Source organism: Aquila chrysaetos, chromosome 24 (genome assembly GCF_900496995.4).
Source record: "Aquila chrysaetos chrysaetos chromosome 24, bAquChr1.4, whole genome shotgun sequence".
Lineage (NCBI taxonomy): Eukaryota > Metazoa > Chordata > Aves > Accipitriformes > Accipitridae > Aquila > Aquila chrysaetos.
The window spans coordinates 9,214,588-9,235,869 of record NC_044027.1 but is presented as its reverse complement, the minus strand read 5'-3'; the positions used below and the strand labels follow the sequence as shown (position 1 = coordinate 9,235,869).

The window sequence follows — 21,282 nt, the reverse complement described above, 5'->3', positions numbered from 1 at the left end:
TATGGGGGGATTTTACAGCTCCCTGTGAGGCTTCAAAGCATGTCTCACATGTCCTGCTCAAACAGTAGCCTGACTCTTTATTCCCTGCAGTGCAGGTGGGTTTGGATGAGGGCTGAGGGGTCCTGGGGCTGATCTTTTGCCTCATCATTCCCTTCTTGCACATCAGTTGGCTTGCAGTCGTAAGCACAGGGACAAAGCACAAAGCCCAGGGAGGCTAGGATTTGCATGGGGCTGGATGGGATGCCTGGTTGGGGTACTGGGCTTTTTAGCATCTCCCCCAGCACCAAGCCCTGGGTCCATCGAGCTCAGTTTCCAGCCCTGCTGGCTCTTGGTGCTGGCCCAGATGTCATGGAGGTGCTGGGGGCTGCCAGCCCAGGACAGCCGGTCTCTTGGCCCCAGTGCTGCTGGCTTATGGGCTCCCAAGGCACATGTGCGCTGGGAGTGAGCAGGGAGGGACGATGGAGCAGATGGGCCAGCTGAGAGCCGCAGCTCCAGCTTTATTTGTTCGTTTGCTTAGCTGGACTTCAAAGCCATTAGGAAAGCAGACCTCTTCCCTCCGGCAAACACCAGCTCCTGTTTCTCTGGTGCTGTGCGATGTTCTCCCGACCACGTCCAGCGGCACCAATGATCCTTCCCGTGTCCCGCCCCGAGCAGGAAGGCACAGTGGTGTAGCGGGAGCGTGAGCAGCCGCCGACACTTTCATCACAGCCAGAAGCATTTTTAAGCCCTTGAAGGTCTGTTTCTCGTGAATCCCCAGAAGGGCTGGTAAGAGCGAGTGTGCTGGCAGGAGCGGCGCCAGCAGCGGGGGGGGGGGGTTGAGCAGTGTTGAGATCATTTGCACAGGGTGGTCAAAGGCACAGAGTAAGTGGTTTAAGCCAGCGCTGCTGTGATTTAATGAAGGCACTGGAAGTGCTTTGGCACAGTGCTGCCTGTGCCAGGCAGAGCTGGCAGTATCCCCTCAGCTGGAGTGGTCCTTTCCTCTGCCCAAATGACTCCTGCTTTGGGTAGTTGCTGATGCTTTTCCCTTTGAGCGTGGTGGGGGGCTGTGAGCATGTGGTTGGGCAGACTCTGAAGCCAAGTTCAAGTAACTCCTTGCAAAAGTTACTTGAACCCTGATACCTTTGGAAAACCAAAGGACGTGTCCGAAATGCCGGGGGGGTCTGGGTGGTGATGCCCAGAGTGGTGTGGGATTGGGAGGCATGGCTTCATCCTGCCCCTGCGGGGTCCCCTGGTCTTCCGTGAGGCTTGTCATCCTGCCCTGTAACCTTCCTGATGGAGTGGCAGGGCAAGGCTTGACAGCAAGATTGTAGGAGGGTTGCGTTTGGCTTTGGAGGCACCAGTGTTGGTTTTGGTACCATTTGGGATTCCTCTGTTCTGTGTGTGGCTCTGGCCATGGCCCTGTAGGTGCCAGTCGGAGGCAGAGCTGCTCTGTCAGGTCCTCTTCTCTCAGTGGCTGTTTCCGTACCATGATCTGTGCCGGCCGCAGCAACGGCTTCCAGCGCTGATCTCGTTGTCCTGTTGTAAATGATGTTGGGATGAGTCCTTCACAATGGCTCTGCAGTGGCTGAATGCATCAGCTCCGGCTCCTGCTGTCACCTCCCTCATCCTGCACAGGGGACAATGCTCTGCCCCTGTAGATAATGCTGCAGAGAGATTCCCCTGCTGATCAGCACCGTGTCACCCCAGGCAGGGAAAGGATGCTGAGGGTTGTGGGCTGAATGCCAATGACAGAATCCGTTCCTTCCTCCCCCTTTCCCACCACTCTGCTTTTTTACTGCCAGGGATATTTATGACCCCATGTCATTTCACTAGCCTCCAGCAGTGGGTCCCACCGTGCTCACCCTGTGGAGGCAGGTTACCTGGGGTCGATGAGGCTGCAGGCAGTAGCTGGTGCCCAACTTGGGCAAACTGGAGCTGTATTGCCAAAATGATGGACACAGTGCAGTGGGTGTGTGCAGGTTTGCATGGTGGCTGGGTTCGTTCCTGGCTGAGAGGGGCCAGGGACCTCGGGCTGGGGGTGCTCTGAGTCTCAGGGGCAGGTGGGCACCGCCAATGTGGTGACATCCCTGGGCTGTGTGCCCATGTCCCACAGACCTGCAGCCAGCCAGGTGGCCTCATGGAAGGATCAGGCACAAAACCCACTGGGTCCAGCTCCCTTCACCAGCACAGGCAGGATAGGTGCTGACCACATCTGCCAGGGTGGCCATGCCATGTTGCTGCTGTCGGTGACAGCATCATGAGGCTGAGCTCAGCTCTGTCCAGTGAGACTGGGTGAGGGAGCTTTTACATTTCCTGTACCACTACAAACCTGTGGCTACCTGCAAGGAAGAGGAGGCAGTACATTTCCCCTGCTCCATTCCGGGAGCATCCATGAACCTGCAGCTGGCTGGGAGCAGGGGGACCTGTGTGTGCCCGAAGTCCATGCTGGAGGAGAGCCGAGCACAGCTTGTCACTGTGGCAGTGAGGACCCATCAGCAAACGGTGGCCATGGTGCAGATAACCACCGGCAAATGGCTGTGACAGCGGCTGTGCACACACACACCACTGTGCTCTCTCTCCGTAGCCATCAGGGCAACTTGCCTGTCTCGGTCAATAAAGTGTAATACCAGGAGGAGAAACGTCCAGCCAAGGCAGTCAGATCCCCAGGCTGATGTGTATGGGAGTGTGTCATGAGAGGGCACTGGCCCTTGCAGGAGAAGAGAAGGGACAGACAGTCGTGCATTGGCTGTCCCCTGGATGGAGACTGTACACCCTCCTACATGTTTTTTCTCCCTGTCCCTGCCCATTTGGGTAGAGCTGCTCATAGGGGATTGCAGTGCAGAGGGCAAAGCACCACACTGCAGATCATCTCCCGCTTCAGAACTGTCCCTTTTCCATAGAAAGTAGTTTAGGAAAAAAAACAACTGTGAACCTGCAGCAGAGTTTCATTCAGCAGGAAGCACTGGAATCGGTCTGCTTCTTGGTGTCGCTCGGGGGCAGGACAGGGCAGGAGAAGGGGAGCTGCAAAAGTGAATGTGGCGGGTTTCAGGGTGATACATAGCTCTTCCTCAAGGTAGAGCAGTCATCCACTTTTATCAGCAGGTAATAGTACCTCCAGGGATTGCTAGCAGAGCTGTAAATAGCACCAGGGGCATGAGGGAGCCGTGTCTGGGAGAGGCTGGGGCGGCTTCAGCTGCTGCTTGACATGGACATTAATAACTGCAGAGGCAGAGCCAAGCACTGCGCTAGCATCTGCTGAGCCGCGGCTGCGGGCACATGTCGGGGCCGGGGCCGCCGGAGGGAGATGCCGCTCGCTCGGCCCGTGCAGCTGGGATGCAACTGAGAGCCCAGATTTGGTAGGTTTTACTTTCAAAGATTGCAACCTGGGGGCTGTACCCTTTGCTGGGCAGGATCCGGCCGCAGGTCGAGGAAGCAGCACAGCACCGTCAGGAGTGCTGATGTCCTTTTATTTAGATCAAAGACATCTGCTCTGCTCCCCGCGTTGGTCCCCCTGCACTCCTGCACTGGGCTGGTCCCTGCTGTCTCTTGGGGAACCTGTGGCTCCTGCCCGGCTTCATTTGCCACCAGGCTGGGCTTGAAGGGTTTGTAATGAGCAGCATCTGGGGATAGCAAAGGGGTGTTTGTAGCGATGGGGACTTCTTGAGGTGCCCTTGCAAATTTGGGCTGTGTATGGCTGTGCCATCTGCATTTGCTGGCTCTCTCTGCGGGAGCGGCATTGCAGTGTGCTGACAACGTGGGCTTTCTGCTCCAGGACTTTTACAGCCTTTTGGATACCCTCCGTTTACTGGCACTTGGGGACCAAACAGCAAATTCAGCCCTTGCCACTGAAATCAGATCTGTGTGCATGCTCATACCCTTGGCAGGGATGGAAGGCACTGGGCAGGGGACAGCTTGGGGTCCAGAGCTGGGACTGCCGGGGCAGCTGTGTTTCAGGGCTGGCAGCTCAGTGCTGTGGCAGTACAAGTCTATGTTAACTCCAGCTGCTTGGCTGAAGTACGTGGCATGGGGAGGTTTTGTCCCAGGTTGTTTGCTGACACCTTCAGTGGGTGGTTGCACTGAAACGCAGGGTCCAAGCTGTGCCTGCAGACCGGGCTTCCTCCTGCATGCCCTCTGCTATGGGCAAGGCTGTTGACCTCGATTAAGCATTGGCTCCTGTTTACCGCTGTGTTGCAGGGAGCTGAGTGGCTCTGGGGAGAGGCGCAGAGTGTGGCCACTGCAGTTATCAGGGCTGGGCGATACCCCGGTCAGGCCCTGTTTGCAGATCAATCAATTGGGAATGACAGTAATGGAGTAATGGGATTAGCACAGGCTGCTGGCACGGGATCATTTCCTCCCGCAGAGGAGGACTTCTTCTTCCAGGGCTCTGAGTCGATTCAAGCCCAGGATTTTTTGGGTGGTATGAACATTCACACACTTACAGGTGTCTTGTCGGACGCATATATTCACCCTCGCTGCCTTGCCCCAGTGCGCTGTTGGATCCTGCTGCTTGGGTTTATACATCTGTGCTTGCTTTTGCTGTTACACTAATTGCTCTGTATCAATTATTAATTGATTCAGTAATGAAGCAAGGATGGGTAGAAAACCCTGCTGTGCAATGAGCCCTGGGCTCTGGCTGGCCCCACAGAGCTGCCGTGGCTCAAGGAGGGCAAGGAGTGGAGCTGCTCAGGGGATGCTCCTTGTAAGCACTTTCAAAATGACTCCCATGAAAATTTTCTCAAGTTTCGGTAGTTCTGTTTTGCATTTCTGGCTTTGGTTTCTTCTTCTCAGCCCTGTAGTGTGTAATAGATACCACTTCTGTTAGCCGTGTACTTACCTGGTTCTTAGTGGTCACTTTTTAAGTCTCGAGGTGCTCATCATCAATGGTTTTGGTAGTGCTTCACAGGGCCAGTTAGAAGTTTCTGATCTGATGGATCTGGGCACAGTTTGTCCCATGCTAAGAACTGAAATTGTAACTTTTTCTTCCACTTTAGGAAAAACCTACTTCAGAAATGTTGATGTTTCCCTGGGTGATGTCGATGCTGTTTTCCCTGCATCCCATCTGCCCTGGGGAGGGATGTTACCTCTGCACAGGGAGCGCACTGCCAGTAGCGAAGCTGGCTGCGTCCTCCCCAGAATCCCCCTGGAGAGGGACTTGGTCTCATTCCCATGGAGTTAAATGCTTCTGGGGACAGGTGAGGCACCTTTGAGCAAAGGTAGATTTAAGGGCAGCAGGAGCCAGAGAGGTTCCTCCATGGGATGCATGGAGGATGGGGCTGCCATAGTCTGGGGACAGCTCATAAGAGCAACTCTTCTAGCAGTATTTTAGGAGGTCCATTAGCTCCTCCTGGGGTGAGAGCACAGTCGGAGCAGCGCATCTTTCACTCTCCTGCTAATATCAATGTCCAATAGTCTGTTATCTGCAGGGACTTCCCTGCTTTTCCCAGTCCCTGGTTTTGGCTGAGGAGCTGCCTGGGTGCAGGGCTGTTCTCCTAGGCATGTTTAGTCTCCTCTTTCCCAGTATTACCCCAAGAGAAAGATGTGCATTGCAAAACCTAAGCATCCATATCAGGAGCTAGGAAAGGCTGAATTCAATTTTCTTGTGTCCAGGTGTTATTTGAGGCACAGTGGCTCTTTGACTGTGAGGAGCAGAGGTTTTGAAATAAGAAACTGAGAGCGTCAAAAAAATCCCTGACCTCCTAGAGCTGGGGATTTAAGGGAATGCCACATCTTGCAGCACTTCTGGCAGCGTGAGAGCTGGCAGCACCAGGGGAAGGCCAGTGCAGGCTTCAGCTCACAGCTGTGCCATCTCTGTGGCTGGTGTTTTCCCAGCTGGAAGTCCCGGCTGTGGGCCACCAGAAAGGGCATGTTATTTAAAGAAATGCTGGAGAAGTTGAGGCTGCGCTGACAAACCCACATCTGTTTGTCAAAATTTGCTCTGCTGGCAAACTAGAACAGTTTTAGTTTCTAGCTGCAGCTAGAAAAAACCTGATCAAATTACAGACTGAAGAGCGGAGGGTTTGCAGTACTTCTCCCCTGTCTTGGTTTCAAGAAAAGTTTTGAATCAGTGAGTGATGCCTAAAGGCAGAGGGAGTCCAGGCAGCAGGTTACAGGTGCAGAGATTGAGGATGCTGGAGCAGGCAGGGCAATGTTGTTTGGCTTTTTGGGTTGTGTTGAGGCTTGTTCAATGGGGAAATCGATATTAGGGACTCTATTGCTGTTGCTCTGATCTCAGACCTATCACCCTCCTTCCCTAAAACTACCCCTCATAGTCATCTTGGGGCTTGGAGACAGCTCTTTCTTCTACTTTCTCTTCCCCTTCTTGGGACATGCTGCCTTGGCCACTTAGTCTGAGATAGAAACCAAAACAGTGAAGTGTGAGGTCCTCCAGGGAGGATATAGTAAAGCCTCTAGGCCTTCCCAGCTTGGGACAGGGAAATCCAGATGTTGAGAATGGGAAGACCAACATGTTGAGGGCAGGAGGACCCAGATGTTGAGGATGGGAAGATGTAGTTGCTGAGAACAGGGAAACCCGCATATTGAGGATAGGGACACCCAGATGTTGAGGGCAAGGAGACCCAGATGTTGAGAGCAGGGAGACCAAGATGTTGAGGTTGGAGAGATCCAGATGTTGGCTGCTGGCTCCTGAGTGACTGCTGCTGGCCAGGAAGAGGGACCCATGCTGCAGTGAGACGATGGGATGTTTTGGCTGAGTCGTTGAGGTGGAAGGACATCACCTCCCTGCTCAGACAGTGTCAGCACTGCCTCCATCTTCTGCCTCCTCCAGCAGCCCCTTGGCGATGGCGATGGTGAGACTGAAACCTGGTCACCTCCCTGTCGTTGCTGGCCCAAATCAGCTTTGCGCAGCAAGGTGGTCCTTGGCTTCGTGCTGATGAAGTCCCTGGTGTCTCCAGCCACGGTCAGGCTTGTTGGCTGGCTGTGATGGCATTACTGCCGCTTTCCTTCCCTGTCTTTCCCCCACTATCAGGTGATGTTGAGCAGAGCTCAGCCACGGCCCTTTCTGTGAGGACAGGATTTCACAGCCCCGGTGATGCTTTCAACTCGAGATGGAAACCTCGCTCGGTAGTGAGGTTCCTGCTTATACCCTCCATGCCACTGAAGAGTAGAAGAGTCTCTGATTGAATTAGTGCAGGGATTTAATTTAATCCCCAAATATCTCTCATTTTAAAGGACCCTGTTCATTTCCTTCTAGGGCCTTATCTAATGCGGGCAACCAGCAATATTAAGCAGAAGGACTGGACAGACAGGAAGCTGTTGGGGAGGGGGAGGGTTTTGCAGGGAGCAAATTGACGGCTGCGTGGGTTTTTCCTCTAATTATTTCATGAAATAATGATGACAGTGATTGCAATACAAATAAGACATAAGCAGCATAATTAAAACACATGCTGGTGCAAATAGCATCCTTGCACAGCAAGTTTGGAAGCACTCCCTTTTTACAAGAAATTACCATGGGGGGAGTGAAACAGCCACAAGGATGGGGTAAACTGAGCATTTGCTTTGTGCCTCTGTCGTGGTTTAACCCCAGCCAGCAACTAAGCACCATGCAGCCGCTCACTCACTCCCCCCCCCCCCCAGTGGGATGGGGGAGAAAATCAGGAAAAGAAGCAAAACCCGTGGGTTGAGATAAGAACGGTTTAATAGAACAGAAAAGAAGAAACTAATAATGATAATGATAACACTAATAAAATGACAACAGCAATAATAAAAGGATTGGAATGTACAAATGATGCGCAGTGCAATTGCTCACCACCCGCTGATCGACACCCCGCTAGTCCCCAGAGCGGCGAATCTCCGCCCCCACTTCCCAGTTCCTATACTAGATGGGACGTCCCATGGTATGGAATAACCTGTTGGCCAGTTTGGGTCAGCTGCCCTGGCTGTGTCCTGTGCCAACTTCTTGTGCCCCTCCAGCTTTCTCGCTGGCTGGGCATGAGAAGCTGAAAAATCCTTGACTTTAGTCTAAACACTACTTAGCAACAACTGAAAACATTCTTCACATACTGAACTCAAAACATAGCACCGTAACAGCTACTAGGAAGACAGTTAACTCTATCCCAGCTGCAACCAGGACAGCCTCCCACCAAATCCAGCTTTTCGGGGATGGGGCAGATGTCACAGATGGGACCGAGGACATGATGGTCTCTGAATTTTAGTTCAGACTCACTGGGGCATTTCAGGTGATGCTAAATCGCTGCCTGTGGTGAGTCAGGCTGAAAGGGGACAGAGCGGGTCCTCTCCATGCTCATTGGTGTAGAGGGGGCCCTTTTGGCATGACAAAAAAGGACAAGGCACAGGTGGACATGGGTGAGCTCCTCTGCGTGCTGCCCAGGAGGAGGCTGGCTGCGGCACTGAACTCAAGCACCTTTTTGGAAATCTGGCCTGCTTTTTGGACCCATTAGCTCTGACTAAGGGCTAAAATCAGCCTGAGGATGCTGCTGGGTGCTACGCGGTCTCTGCGCCATCCCTGCTGTGCAGAGCAGATGGTGCTGAAGCTGGGGCTTAAACACCTCCAGGGTATTTCCTGGGGATGACAGCAGCTTTTGCAGCCCAACGTCTGCATACAGCTCCCTGGTGATATCCAGTGGCAGGTTATAATCCATGTGCACTGGCTGTGCAGGGCGAGGAGGTCTTTAGCAGCAGGTTGGCTGTCTCAGGGGATGGCTTGCAGGGGTCTGCTGTCACAAGCTGGGACCACCATGGGGATACAGCCTCATTCTGCTCCATGGGTGCCTCTTCCCAATGGGATGTGAGGCTGGATGGGCTGATTCCCAGGGCCGCTGCTCTTTTTGAAGCTGAAGTCAACCTAATTTATACAGGGGTGGTGGCTTTGTTAACTCCAGCTTTCTGGTTGCCATCGGGCTTGTGAAAATGCTTGGATCTTAATTGGGGATACAGTGACATTTTTTCTGGGTGATTTGTTACCTGGGGCTGGTCCTGTATAATAACCCCTGCCCTAGCCTGACACGGTCTGTGTAGGTGGGAATTGCTTCCCGGAGGGAGGATTTTTCTCTGCTTTGGTCTTTCTTTCCTGCTAAGCTGGTTTTGCCTCTTTGGCTTAGCTGGGCTCTGTGCAAAGGGAAAATCACATGGAAGAGAGGACCCAGCTCTGGTGGGGGGAGCTCCTTGCAGGCAACCCCTGCTCATGAAAAAACGTTGGAGGTTTTTTCCCTTAGGCTACTCCTGGCTTCTCCCTTTGAAAGGGCAAAGCTTGCTCAGGCCTTTCCCAGCTGCAGAGGAAAGCTGGCAAAAAACAGCCCTGAAGCCTTAAAAAAATGAAAGGGACTGGTAGGAGCGGTTGTGGTTTTGCGGGGCCATGTCTGTGCAGGACACTGGGCGGCAGCCGTGGGAAGCCCCACAGCCAGGGCACCCCGTCAGGGAGGCTGAGCTACTCTTGGCCATGGCTGGGCAGAGCTTGGGCAATCTGCAGATGAGCAGAGCCCGGTGCTTCCCTTGTGCATGTAATAATGTGGTGCAGGAGGGGCCGGAGCTGCCAGACGAGAGCTGCTGGTTTTCTCTGCTGCCCTGCCAACCTCAGGGAGATCTCTGCAGGGCTGAGCCCCCCCAGCAGCTCCCAGGGGGACGGTGGAGCCATCGGGGTAAGGATGATGTTACTAGCTCTGCCTCTGCGGCTGAAGCCGAGCCTGTCTGCGCCGGCTGTGCTGCCAGCCTGAGCCACCTGCCACCGGCCCCCCGGTTTCCTCCAAACCTGCAGGTGCTGCCGAGTGCTAGATGTGGGAGCTGGGTGGCCCCATCCCACTCCTGCCCCATAGCCACCAGATCAGCACCAGGACTGGGTGCTGTGAGAGAGATGGGCGACCTGCCACCACCTGGGGACATGGGGATGATGCTGTCCCACCCCACCAGAGCACCTTTAAGGCTGTACAAGTTGGTGCCAGCCTTGTGCTTGGGGTGTCAGGAGCGGAAAGGCTCCCCAGGAAGGTGGTCAGCAAGAGATGTGGGGTGATTCTGCCTTCATCCTTCTTTATCTTCTCTTCTGGGCAGATGCTGGAGACGGATGCTGAGAAGCCAGGGCAGATGCACTCAGAGGACGGGAAGGTCGCAGCCGGTGATGCTCCTCCAGCTGCAGAGGCACCAGCTCCGGCTGAGCCCTGGGATGCTCTGGGAGCCACCCAGCGTCCTCTCCTGGTGGAAAAGCAGCCGGTGGCCGCTGAGAAGGGAGAGGAGCAGCCCAGCTCCCTGCCAGCCTTCGTCATCCCCGAGCTGCGGCTCGACAGCACCTTCAGCCAGAGTGCGGTGGGCATAGTGGGCAGCACCATGGATGGCGAGGATGAGGAGGAGGATGAGGAGGATGATGAGGATGAGGAGGATGAGGACGAGGACAGCGACGAGCACTACTTGGAGAGGAATGAAGTGAAGCGCAGCAGCATGATTGAGACGTCAGGCTGTCAGCCTGTCTACACGCTGAGTGTGCAGAGCTCTCTGCGGCGCCGGACCCACAGCGAGGGCAGCCTGCTGCAGGAGGCCAAGAGCCACTGCTTCACCTCTGACACCACGCTGAACTGCTCGGACAGCCAGGGCACCAAGGGCCACTGGGCCCTGCCCTCCCCCAGGACCCTCAAGAAAGAGCTTGCCAAAAACGGTGGCTCCATCCACCAGCTCACCCTGCTGTTTTCAGGCCACAGGAAGGTATGTGAGCCAATGCTGGCTCTGTGGGGCAGCTGGCTCTTGCTTGGCGATGGGGGAGTTCCGGGGTTGGGGGTGTCCCAGCATGTGGCCCCTCTCTCTATGGCCATGGCAAAGCTGGCATCTGAGGGGCTAGGAAGGTCCCTGCCACTGGCAGTCAGCTCTGGGAGATGCTTAGCACCCAGGGGATGTCACCCAGAGCCAGTGTGCTGGTTCTGTGGGTGGGCATCTCCCCCACATGCCCATCTCTGGGCATCGAGATCCTGCAAAGTCCCATGTCCTGGAGAGCTGCTCTCCGCTGAGACCAGTGGAGGGCGAGGTGCACCCAGGTGTCTGCACTTGCAAAGAGCGGCTCGCAGTGGTGGGGACAGGAAAAAGCCAGGCTCCAGAGAGCCTCTGATAACAAAGAGTCCCTGGTGTGCTCAGGGATGCCAGGAGCAGTGTGGCTTTCTGCCCTGGCCAGCCTCTTGCAGGGCTTTGACCGTTGTGGAGGGCCTGTCTCAGAAAAAGGTTGAGGTCAGCAGTGATTTCTGCCCCTGACATGCAGAAAGGAGGAGCAGCAGAGGGCTGTGCAGCAGGAGCTCTGCATGGGGCTGGCCTGTTCTCACAAGCCCAGCTGTCTGGAGTGCTCCCCGTGCTCCCCAGAGCAGAGCTTGCCTTGGTTGTACTTTTGCAGGAAACAATGTGCCATTGCAAAGGTTGTGCATAAGAAGTGCTGCTTGCCCTTTTCTCCCTGGGCAAAGCCTCTCTGGGTGCTGAAAAGCAGCTGCCTGCCTTTCTGCGGCGCTGGCCCAGCACCCTGCTCTGCCTGACCAAGCTCATGCCAGCCTGATCTCTGCCACTGGCTGTGGCTACTGCTCTACTCGGGGCTGTATTTCTTAGCTAAGGACCACGCTGCATTGCTCCAGGTCATGTTGCACAGCTCAGGACCTGGTTGCACAGCTCAGGACTATGTCATGCTGCTTGGGGACCACCTTGCAGAGTGCAGGACCACATTGCATGCTGCTCCATAGCAGCTGGCTCCTTGGCAGGAGTGGCTGGTATGGAGCCCTGCATGCCACCAAGCATGGCAGCATGATGGGGTTAAACCTGTCATGGGGTTAACCCTTTTCTTGCCAGGCTCATGCTGCTTGAAAAGCCACCTCTGATGCTGTTTCCTGGAGTACTTTTTGGGCTCAGAGTCCCTGGCCAGCTGGTGAGAGCCCTTACAAGTCTGACAGGCTGGTCAGATGGGGCTGCTGTGTGAAAGTGGAGGCTGATGTCAGCAATTGTGGGCTGGGGGGTTCAGACCCCTTCCCAGACACTATCAAGAAAGGACAGCTTTGTGGCAGGGACACCTGCGCTGCCCATGCAGATGCAAGGGAGGTGGTGGCAGTGTCAGTGCCTCGTAAGAGTGTCCCACTAGGGCTGCCAGTGACGAGTCTCCTGGAAAGAGGTTTCACAGTGCCGCTGTGCGTGCAGCCTGGGAGTACACAGCTCTGCAGCCAGAGGCTGCTGCAGTGCCGGCCGAGTCTGGGAGGGCTGCGTGCTTGCTGCCGGGGGGAGACCTGGAGAGCGTCCCCCACTCCTGCCCTGGAGAGCCCCCAGCTGTGCTTTCTGGGCTGATCTGGGTGGATTTTTTTCAGTGGAGGTAAACTGAGCTCCTCCTGGTTTTAACTGCTCTGGTGCAGATGAGACCAGGTTTTTTGGAGCAGGGACGAGGGCAGCCCATGCCGGCGGTGAGGGCAGCGTGGCTGCTGGACCTCCTGGAGCTCCCACTTCCAGCTCTACAGCAGCTCTGTCTAGCTCTGTATGGCCGGTGCCTTAACCACCTGCCCATATACCCTCCTGGGGTACCCCTGCCTCCTCCCAGTGCCCTGCCTCTCTGGCTGCCTGAGGAGGGACCGAGGTTGCCGGGGGGATGCAGTGGGCAGAGGAGCTGGGCACGGTGCTGGGCCACCATGTGCATGGGGTTTTGGACTACTGCCATCCCCCTGCCCACACTTTGGAGGGACTTTTGTTGGGCTGTGCCTTTTGACTAGTTCGATGAAACCCTCTGAGGTTTCTGGAGCAGGACGCTGATGTACAGCTCGCCTATGGATCCCCTCCATAGGAGTGCTGCCAAGCACTGGTGATACCTGCACCTGGTGGCCTTGGCGGCAGGTCCACAGCATCCATCAAGGTATTGGGGTTTTTTTCCTCAAGGAACATTTCAGAGGGGCTCATTTTGTTGGCCCTTTTAACGCCATCATGCCCAGAGTGCCTCCCCGCTCCCCTCCTTCCCGCCGTCGGGGCTGGGAGGTGGTTGTTCTAAGAGCATATTGTGGCCGGGAGCACTGGGACTCCTGGGGCAAGCTCTGCTGCTGCCTTTTGTCCCTGAGCATGGTGGAGCCTCTCCAGACAATGGCAGGAAACGTGTTCCGGCTGTGTGTCGCCCCGGCCAGCCTGCCTGCCGGGGCCCTATCTGGCTGGGGAAGGTGCTTTGCAAGGGCTGCATTGTTTGGGGCTGATAAACTCCGGAAACCCGGGCGCAGAATGGAAGGAAGTGTCAAAAGCCTTGAGCCCGGGCCTGCGGAGCTGCGCAGCGGGTTCCCACGGCATGGCCGCAGGGCGGCGATCCTGGAAAGAGCCCTGCAGTCCCCAGCAGCGTGGGGCCGAGCTTGTTGTGGAGTTGAGGTGGATGTGGGGCCAGCTGCAAGCATCTTCCAGTCTCATTCAGTAATGGATGAATTACTAAAGCCCCGGAGCTGTGGTGATCCCGGGGGTCCCCACACCCGGCCCCAGGCTTCATGTCTCGGAGGCTGCGCTGGTGCTGTCCTGAGCTCATGGTGCATCCGAGGTCCCCTTGGTTTGCCCAGGCCACCCCGGGGCAGTGGTCAGGGAGTGGAGCTTTCTTGGTGCTCCTTGGACTTAGGCTGCCATGACAGGATTCAATTATGGCTGAACTGCTCTGATTTTTTTCTGCCTGGGGACTGCTGAGGGACCCCTGATTGATTTTGGGTGCCCAGCCTGGTTCTGAGGGCTGGGGAGGGGTCCCTGTGTCCACTCAAGATAGCAGGAATAGGAGCATCAGGAATGGGGATGCGGGTGTCCTCCCTGTAGGAGGTACCACTGTCAGTATTTTGAACCTGGAGGGGTACCTGGGCCACCAGCTGTGGCATTTCCTCGGATGCTCCAGGAACACCATGGACTGAAGGTGGCATAGGATGGGTGGGGGGAGGCAGGTTCAGATGCCAGAGCAGCGAGGAGCTTGTCCCATTACATTGTGGCAGGCAGCTGTGGTTGTGGGGAAGGAGCCCTGTGGATGCCGTGGCTCTGGGCTGTGTGGGTGTGGGGACCATGGGGGATGCTGGCAGGTCTGGTTGGTGACACTTGGAGTGCCACTGTGGGCATGCACTGGCATGATGATGCAGATGCTGTTTTTCTCTTCCCCCCCAGCTGAGTGGAGCCGATCCCGAATGCAGCTGTGATGAAGGGGACGAGACCTCCCGCAAGAAACGGAGTAGGAACCTGTAAGTGTCACATCATGGTGGCATCAGAATGTACCAGGGCTGTTTGCTGTGGTCAAACACCTCGCCCGAGCCCTGCTGGTCCAGGCAGCCCTTAGGATCCCCGTCTTGTTCCCCCAAGCTTTTCCAGGAAGAAAGTAGCAAAGACACGCATGAACTAAGGTCTCATTTCAGACAGGGAGTCCTGATTTTCAGGGATGAGGGTGGGAGGTGTGCTGGGGGCATCACACAGCCTAGCTGGGAGCGGCCCCCTGTTCGCCTTGTTTTGACAGATGGGGTGAAGGAGCTGGCTCTTCCTGGTGGCACAGGGAAAACAGCTTCCCCAGTGCCGGCTCCTGCGGTGCCGGGTTCAGGGAGAGGACATGCAAGCAGTGAAACATGAGCTGGGGGGCCTCCTTCCCGCTGGCCCCATGCCGGGAGGAGGAATGGGGAGGTTTCCCACCACCAGACCGGCTCCAGCCCTTGCAGCACATCGCAGCGTGCGGGCAGCGTGGCGGGAGCTCTGAGTGTGGGGGCTGCCGAGGGATGCTCGCAGCCCCTCCTGGTAAGGCTTTGGGGGTGCCAAAAAGCGGGTCTGGGCAAGGACGAGGCAGCCGTGGCCTTTGCTTCCCACGAACACAGCTGCAGCTGGGTAGGGGCAGGCACACTGGTAGGGTCGAGCAAGGATGTTTTGGAACGAACCGCCTCCGGTTGTGCAAGGCAGGATCCGGCCGGGTGTCAGGGCTGCAGGGATGCCGGTGGCTGGGTCTTTCCCTGCTCCACGTGGCTCGGGGCAGTTGGAGAAGTTGCACGTGGTTTGAGCGGCTCAGGGGGTGCGAGGGGGCCCAGCATGCCGCTGCGCGTGCAGGCTCGACGGCTTTGCCGCATGTGCCGCCTGCCAGCGAGCGGCACTGTTGTCCCATGCGCTTCCTAGCTGCAGCTGGCTATTTTTAGCTCTTTTTATTATTTCCCAACCCCCCCGCTCCCCAACACTTGAAATTAAAATGAATTCCTTGCAGTCTGCAGCAGGGACATCCCCCCATGCGCGTGTCCCTGCTGCGGTGCTGAGCCGGGGGAATTGGGCTGGCAGGGGGAGGCTCAGCCAGCCCCAGCTTAGTGGGGTCAGGGGCGGTTGCAGAGAGGGTTTTCTCCTCGCCTTGAGACAGCAGCGGATGCGCTGGGGAGCCTCTTGGCATCGCACCGGCCGGCTATTGGCTGCGCAGCCCAGTTGCCAGCCATCTGTGGGGAGTATTTATGGTGCAAGTGGCTGGGGTTTGGCACTCGCCTCCCCTCCCAGCACCGGCACGCTCTGCCGGCCCTGCTCGCCTGCCGGCACTCCCCAATGTACCACGCGATGGTGGACTTTTCCGAAAAATACCTGGAAAGGTAGGACTCCAGCATCCTGCGAGGAAGGGTGACGTGCTTTACAGGGGATGGTTTGGAAGCGGGGCGGGGCGATTGTGCTGGACGTGGTCTCATGGCCATGCCAGGGCACCGGGGGCAGATCACTTTATAGGGGCAACTCGAGACAGAAACCAGCAATTTTTTATGAAACATTATTTTTGCTGTGGCATTTTATACTGCAGACTGGCTGCAGCTGGGGGCTGTGCGTGCCCATGGCTACCGCAGCCTGATTTCATGCCACTTGCTATTTATTTGTAAGCATGTGCAAGAGGAGCAGTGGGTTTTAATTTGGGGAACTTCCTTAGGCGGTGCTTGCTGGCGTATTACAGCTGGAAAATCTGCCCATGAGCCGCAGTCACCTGCAAGCCCCAGAGCCTGGTGTGTGGCAGGGCTACCCGCTGCAGCTGGCTGGTGTTGTGCAGGGGGCTGTGTGGGTGGAGGCAGCCCACGTGTGTTGGAGACACACACAAGGGCTTTTCAGTGCTTTGAAAGCCCCGCCGGGCGCTGAGCTGCAGTGGCTGCCTTGCTAAACTGAGAACACTGCTAAAATTGTTGCTCAGGGCTGTGTGGGATGGCCCGTCCCGTGTGGCGGCTGGTCCTCGGCTGCCGGTGTTGCTGGCAGTGTGGTAATGGGAGGCAGATGGTGTTTGGAGTGTGAGGCTCTGTGTTTGGATCCACTTTTCCCACGTTAGCACTGAGCCAGTGCCTGGCAGCTGGCAGCAGCGGGACGCGTGTCCTGCTGAGACCACAGCCCAGATGATGCAAAGGCAGCGACACCATCCGTGCCCCCCACGAGGACATGGACAGCACCGGGGACTATGGGGGGCGATTGCCCTCTAAAATCCTTCCATGGCTCAGGGTGCTCAGCACCTTGCAGGACTGAGCCCTGGGGTTGTTGCAGCTACTTTTCCCTGTGGATTGCTGTATTTTACCCTCCTGGCACTGGAGAGAGCTGTGGGTCTAGATAGCATCACTCAGAGTGGGGTACACCCTTGCCTTGAACCCCTCCTATGCCCCTCGTGTCCCTAGCCAGTCCTGGGCATGGCTTGACCAGGCAGAGGTGGCTCCTCTGAGCATCCTTGCATAGACCCACTGGTGTGGGACCTGTGGGAGGTTGCAGGGGGTGGCCTGGCCATGCCACCCTGGAGCCCCATCCACCCTGGTGGCACTGTCAGTCTTGGTGCAGGATGAGCATCCCATGCCACCCTGCACATCCCCTGCGCCCCTTTGTGCCGTGGTGTCATGCAAGGGCTGTGCCACGAGGGGACAGCATCGTCCGCGCCCGTCCTTGCCTGTCACCTCTTCCACCTCCTGCTCCCCTGCCTTGGCCCCTGGGAAGCCCTAGCAGGGCCAGGCTGGGGCTGGGCTGGGGGTCTCATTTTCCCATGGCACTTGCCAAAAATCTTTGTCCCGCTTTGTCCTGGTGGTAGTTTTCTGGGGGAACCGGGAGCCCTGTGTCTGAGTGTACTTCAGTCTGTCTGTCCAGGGACGGCAGAGCGGGGACCTGTGCAGGGTGGCAGCGTGGGGGGGCTGTGCCCCAGTGCCCCTTGGTGCTATGTGCTGCCAGTCCCAACCACCCCACTTATGGAGATGTCCCCACGGCCATGCCCGTCCCAGGCTGGTACCAGAGAAGTGTGAGCACCAGTGGGTCACATGTGGGCTCTCAGCCGTGTCCTCGCGGAGGGGACAGGGGACATGGTGAAGCGCTGCTCTCCCTGCTCTGCTCCGAGCCCCTCTCAGGACTGCTGCTGGCCCCGCTGCCTTCCACAGGATGCCTGCGCTCTATAAATAGCCCTCGTAAATCTCCGCCGTGATTATTTTCCCTGCCGTCTCTTGAAAGGCCCCACTATCCGCCCTTGCCGCTAATTTTTCCACCTTTCCTCGAGTTTCCCCAGCAACGGTGGAGCCGTCCGAAATAGCAGCAGGGCTGACACAGCCCTTACTCACACGCGCCTCGTTCACCCCACGCTGCATTTAAAGCTCCTCTGGGCTAAGCCCTCCCACTTCCGCGCTGGCCGCACCGGGCGGGAGCGCGGCACAGAGCTGGCGTCAGAAAGCCCGAGCGTCTGGCCGCGCCGGTCGCGCCGGGAGCTACTGCACAGGCCGTCCCAGCAGCCATGCCCTTTTTCCGCGACCTTTCCAAGCCCCAGCCGCTGGAGTTCCATGCGGAGATGCTGCTGGGCGTGCAGAGACCACACAACGGCAGCCTGCAGCGCCGGCACACCATGAAGGAGTAGGTGGTGGGTGTGGGGTGGCGGGCGATGTGTGGGACGAGGCTACTGGTGGGTCCCCTGGGTGCCGGGTGTCCCCCCCCAACCCCTCACCCGCCTGCTAAAACTTGCTTTTCCCTCTAGAGCCAAGGATATGAAGAACCGGCTGGGGATTTTTCGGCGACGAAACGAGTCCCCAGGGGCCAACCCCTCTGGCAAGCTGGACAAAGTGCTCAAATCGCTCAAGTAGGTGCTGCGAGCGGGTGGCATGGGGATCGGGGGCCGTGGGGGCTTGGGGATGAGCTGCAGTCGGGCTGAGCATCACCTCCAGGAAGGCTGGGGTCACCCTGTTTGGGGAAGCTTTGGACAAACAGTTTTTCTATCCGGAGGAGCATTAAAAACATTTGTTGGCTGAAAATCCCCCCCAGGCGGGTGGGAGGTCTGTGCCTGGTAGGCGGCATAGTGGCGACTTGGGCTGGAAATTTCCCTGACGGCTGCTTTCTCCCAGTGCCTGTACGTGAAACTTGAACTGGCTGGAGGATGGTTTGAAAAACCACTTTGCTCTGGAGATGCTCCAGCAGCCGGAGACGAGCCCTCCCTACTCTTGTGCCTGGTTGGCTTATCTAGCTGCTTGAACGGGGCAGCTGAAATCCCCGCCATCCCGCAGCCTCCTCGGCATTGCCCAGAGCTTTTCCAATTCTTGCTCAGACACCCCAAGTGGCACAGCTGCCTGCACAGACCTCCTTTTATTGGATTTTCTTCCTGCCAGTCTAAAGGCAGAGGTTTCTTTCCAGCAGAGCCACTGCAGCACTGCCCAGTGCAGAGCCTGGCTCTGCCCGCAGATGATCCGGCAATCCTGGTGCCGATGTGGGAGCCAGGGCCAGCCCTGCTGGGACACACAGCATTGCTTTATCAGCTGGAAATGTTTTGCTTGTGCTGCGTTGCAGCAGGCAGTGAACGCGGCTTTCGCAGCTTCACTTTGCCAACGTGCTGTCCTTCTCCTGCAGGCCCACTCCTGAGGAAGCTCTCAAGTGGGGGGACTCCCTGGAGAAGCTGCTGCTGCACAAATGTAAGTGTTTGCCCATCTCTTCCACCTCTGTTTGCTGCCAGGGGAATATCTAGACACGTGCATAGATAAAGCTGGGATTTCCTCTGTTAATCCCTCCTGGTGTTTGGGGGGTAGAGAAAGAGAAATGAGGCTGCCCCTTGCCTGCACCCCTTCTGCTCCTGCCTGGCCCAGGGGGAGCATTTTGTGATAGGGGCTGGGGAGAGCCATGGCTTGGGGCTGCAGCCCCCCTCCAGCTTGGGGAGGAAAAGACAGCGATTCGTGTCTGTGCCCGATTTGGAGCTGTGCAGTGGGTCTGTGAAGCAGGAGCTGCTTTAGATCATTACCCTTCTCACGTATCACAGGGGCGACCCGCATCATGGTCACGTCCTACACGCAGCTCCTATAGGGATGGCCAGGGGGTCCTCTCCCCGTTGCTGCTCCCGCTCCAAGCCCAGCCTCCCTCTTGACTCTGTGCATGCAGCCGGGCTGAGGACTGCATATTCAGCACATGGATGGCTTGCGTTGCCATGCTTGGCCTGGCAATGCCATCGCTGCCTGCTTTTCACAAGGGTTCACGAAGGGTTTTTAGGGGACGTAGTTTAGGTTGCACCTTTGCAAGGTTGCTGGGCTGAGAGTCTCACAGGGCCATTCCCCGCCTGTGAGCCGGGAGTAGAGATGTGTCTCTGTCCCCACAGACGGGCTCGCTGCCTTCAGGGCCTTCCTGCGCACCGAGTTCAGTGAGGAGAACCTGGAGTTCTGGCTGGCCTGTGAGGAGTTCAAGAAGATCAAATCCCAGTCCAAGATGGTCTCCAAGGCCAAGAAGATATTCGCCGAGTACATCGCCATCCAGTCCTGCAAGGAGGTGAGGGCTGGCTACCGCGCTGGCGCGTGGCTCCACGGCACGGCAGCTGCCTGGGGAGCTGCTCACCAGCGCTGGTCTCTCTGACTGCAGGTCAACCTGGACTCCTACACGCGGGAGCACACCAAGGAGAACCTGCAGAATATCACCCGCAGCTGCTTTGACCTCGCACAGAAGAGGATTTACGGGCTCATGGAGAAGGACTCGTACCCCCGCTTCCTCCGCTCTGACTTGTACTTAGACATAATTAACCAGAAGAAAGCCAGCTCCCCACTGTAGACCCAAGGACTCTCTCGGGGCAGGCTGGGAGCTGTGTGTTTACATGAAATCGGGTGGTGGAGGCCTTCCCGGGGGATGGCGGGAGCGTGCCTTCCCGCTGCTGTTTGTGCCCCCAAGCCATATTCCTGCAGTCGACGGGTGTGGGGCAGCTGAAGGCACCAAGCATGAGGCCGAGGGGACCAACAAGCCAAGCAGTCTGGTACTGCTCCATCGCCCCATCTCACCATCGCTGGTACGACGCCTTCGGGGTGACTCCGGCATGGATTTTAGCCAGGAGGGAAGCTCCCACAAGACTACTGTGAAGCACGCGCCCAAGGTGCAAGTGTTGCTGGAAGGTGACGCGTGATCCCGACTCGGCGAGGAGGAGGAGGACTTCTGTGCAGGGCTCCAGCAAGGGGACAACAGCACCAACATGAGCATCTTCCCTGGATAAAAGACTTCTGAACTGGACCAACCCCACGATGCTGCTGTGCTTCCTCGTGCCGGCGATGCCTCCCGGCTCCCCTGAAGCAGCTATCCCACAGGAGCCCGGCGCTTCCTTCGCTCGTGGTGGGTCCCCCCGGGAGCATCGAAAGCCGTGTCCTTCCCCTGCACTGGAGGTGTGCAAGCTAACCGCCTCCTGCTCCCACCCCTGGTTTATTTATTGACCTCTTATAGCTGGACGCGTTGCTGTGTAATAGGAAATCCTCGTGTCCTTTCCTGTTCTGAAATTACAAGTGCAATATTTGTGTGTGTTGCGGCGGAGTTCTCCAGTGGAGTGGATGCCTTTTTTTCTGAGTGCGTACAGCATTTTCTAAGTTAGCAGGTTTTATCTGACAAAACGCATACCCTAGCAGCGGGCCGCTGGGGGAGCCTGGGTGTATATATCATGCCCTGACGACGGAGGGTTTGGTGATGGAGAAAAGAAGCTCTGTGAATCAGACACTCTCCTTACTCTGGATAACAATACTGTGTTTTGAGAAGCGGGGGTTATTGCTGAACCTGGCAGAGCTGGATAGACTGCCTGCCTCCAGGCACCCAGTTTACAGTGCGAAGCATCTCTGCAGCTAGCAAAAATACATTGTCATGGTCATAGGTAAATAAAAGCAGAATATAATTTCTTGTAGCTGCCTTTTCTTCGTGGCATGTTTCTCAGCACTGGCGGAGCCGGGTGTCCCCTGCCTCACTGAGGAGCGTAAAATCCTGTTACTGCATGGCTAAAGACGGGAAAATGTGGTCCCATGAATTTCTGAGCTGTTTTTTGTGACGGAGCAGCTGCTAGATGCTCCTGAGGCATGGCCTGGGTGTAGCCCTGCAGGAACACAGAAAGTTTTGCCCAAAACAAGACTGTTCCCAGGGATAGCATTCACTATTTAAACACGGCAGGGCATGAGC

The 21,282-nt window shown here is 56.8% G+C and overlaps 1 protein-coding gene across 11 annotated transcripts in view; it reads left to right on the top strand.

Annotated features, from left to right (window-relative positions):
- RGS3 (regulator of G protein signaling 3) overlaps window positions 1-21,004 on the top strand; it is a 91,345-nt gene extending 70,341 nt beyond the window's left edge. For 9 of the 11 annotated variants that reach the window (XM_030000726.2, XM_030000727.2, XM_030000729.2 and 6 more), the window contains 6 exons: window positions 10,000-10,644; window positions 14,059-14,132; window positions 17,867-17,968; window positions 18,730-18,791; window positions 19,466-19,632; window positions 19,723-21,004. In XM_030000726.2, coding sequence (XP_029856586.1) covers window positions 10,000-10,644; window positions 14,059-14,132; window positions 17,867-17,968; window positions 18,730-18,791; window positions 19,466-19,632; window positions 19,723-19,908 — 1,236 coding nt within the window. In that variant the 3' untranslated portion in view covers window positions 19,909-21,004. Of the gene's footprint in view, window positions 1-9,999; window positions 10,645-14,058; window positions 14,133-15,099; window positions 15,495-16,886; window positions 17,746-17,866; window positions 17,969-18,729; window positions 18,792-19,465; window positions 19,633-19,722 lie in introns of those variants that run through there. The other 2 variants (XM_030000737.2, XM_030000736.2) reach the window with 2 other exon arrangements.
- Window positions 21,005-21,282: the final 278 nt, after the last annotated feature.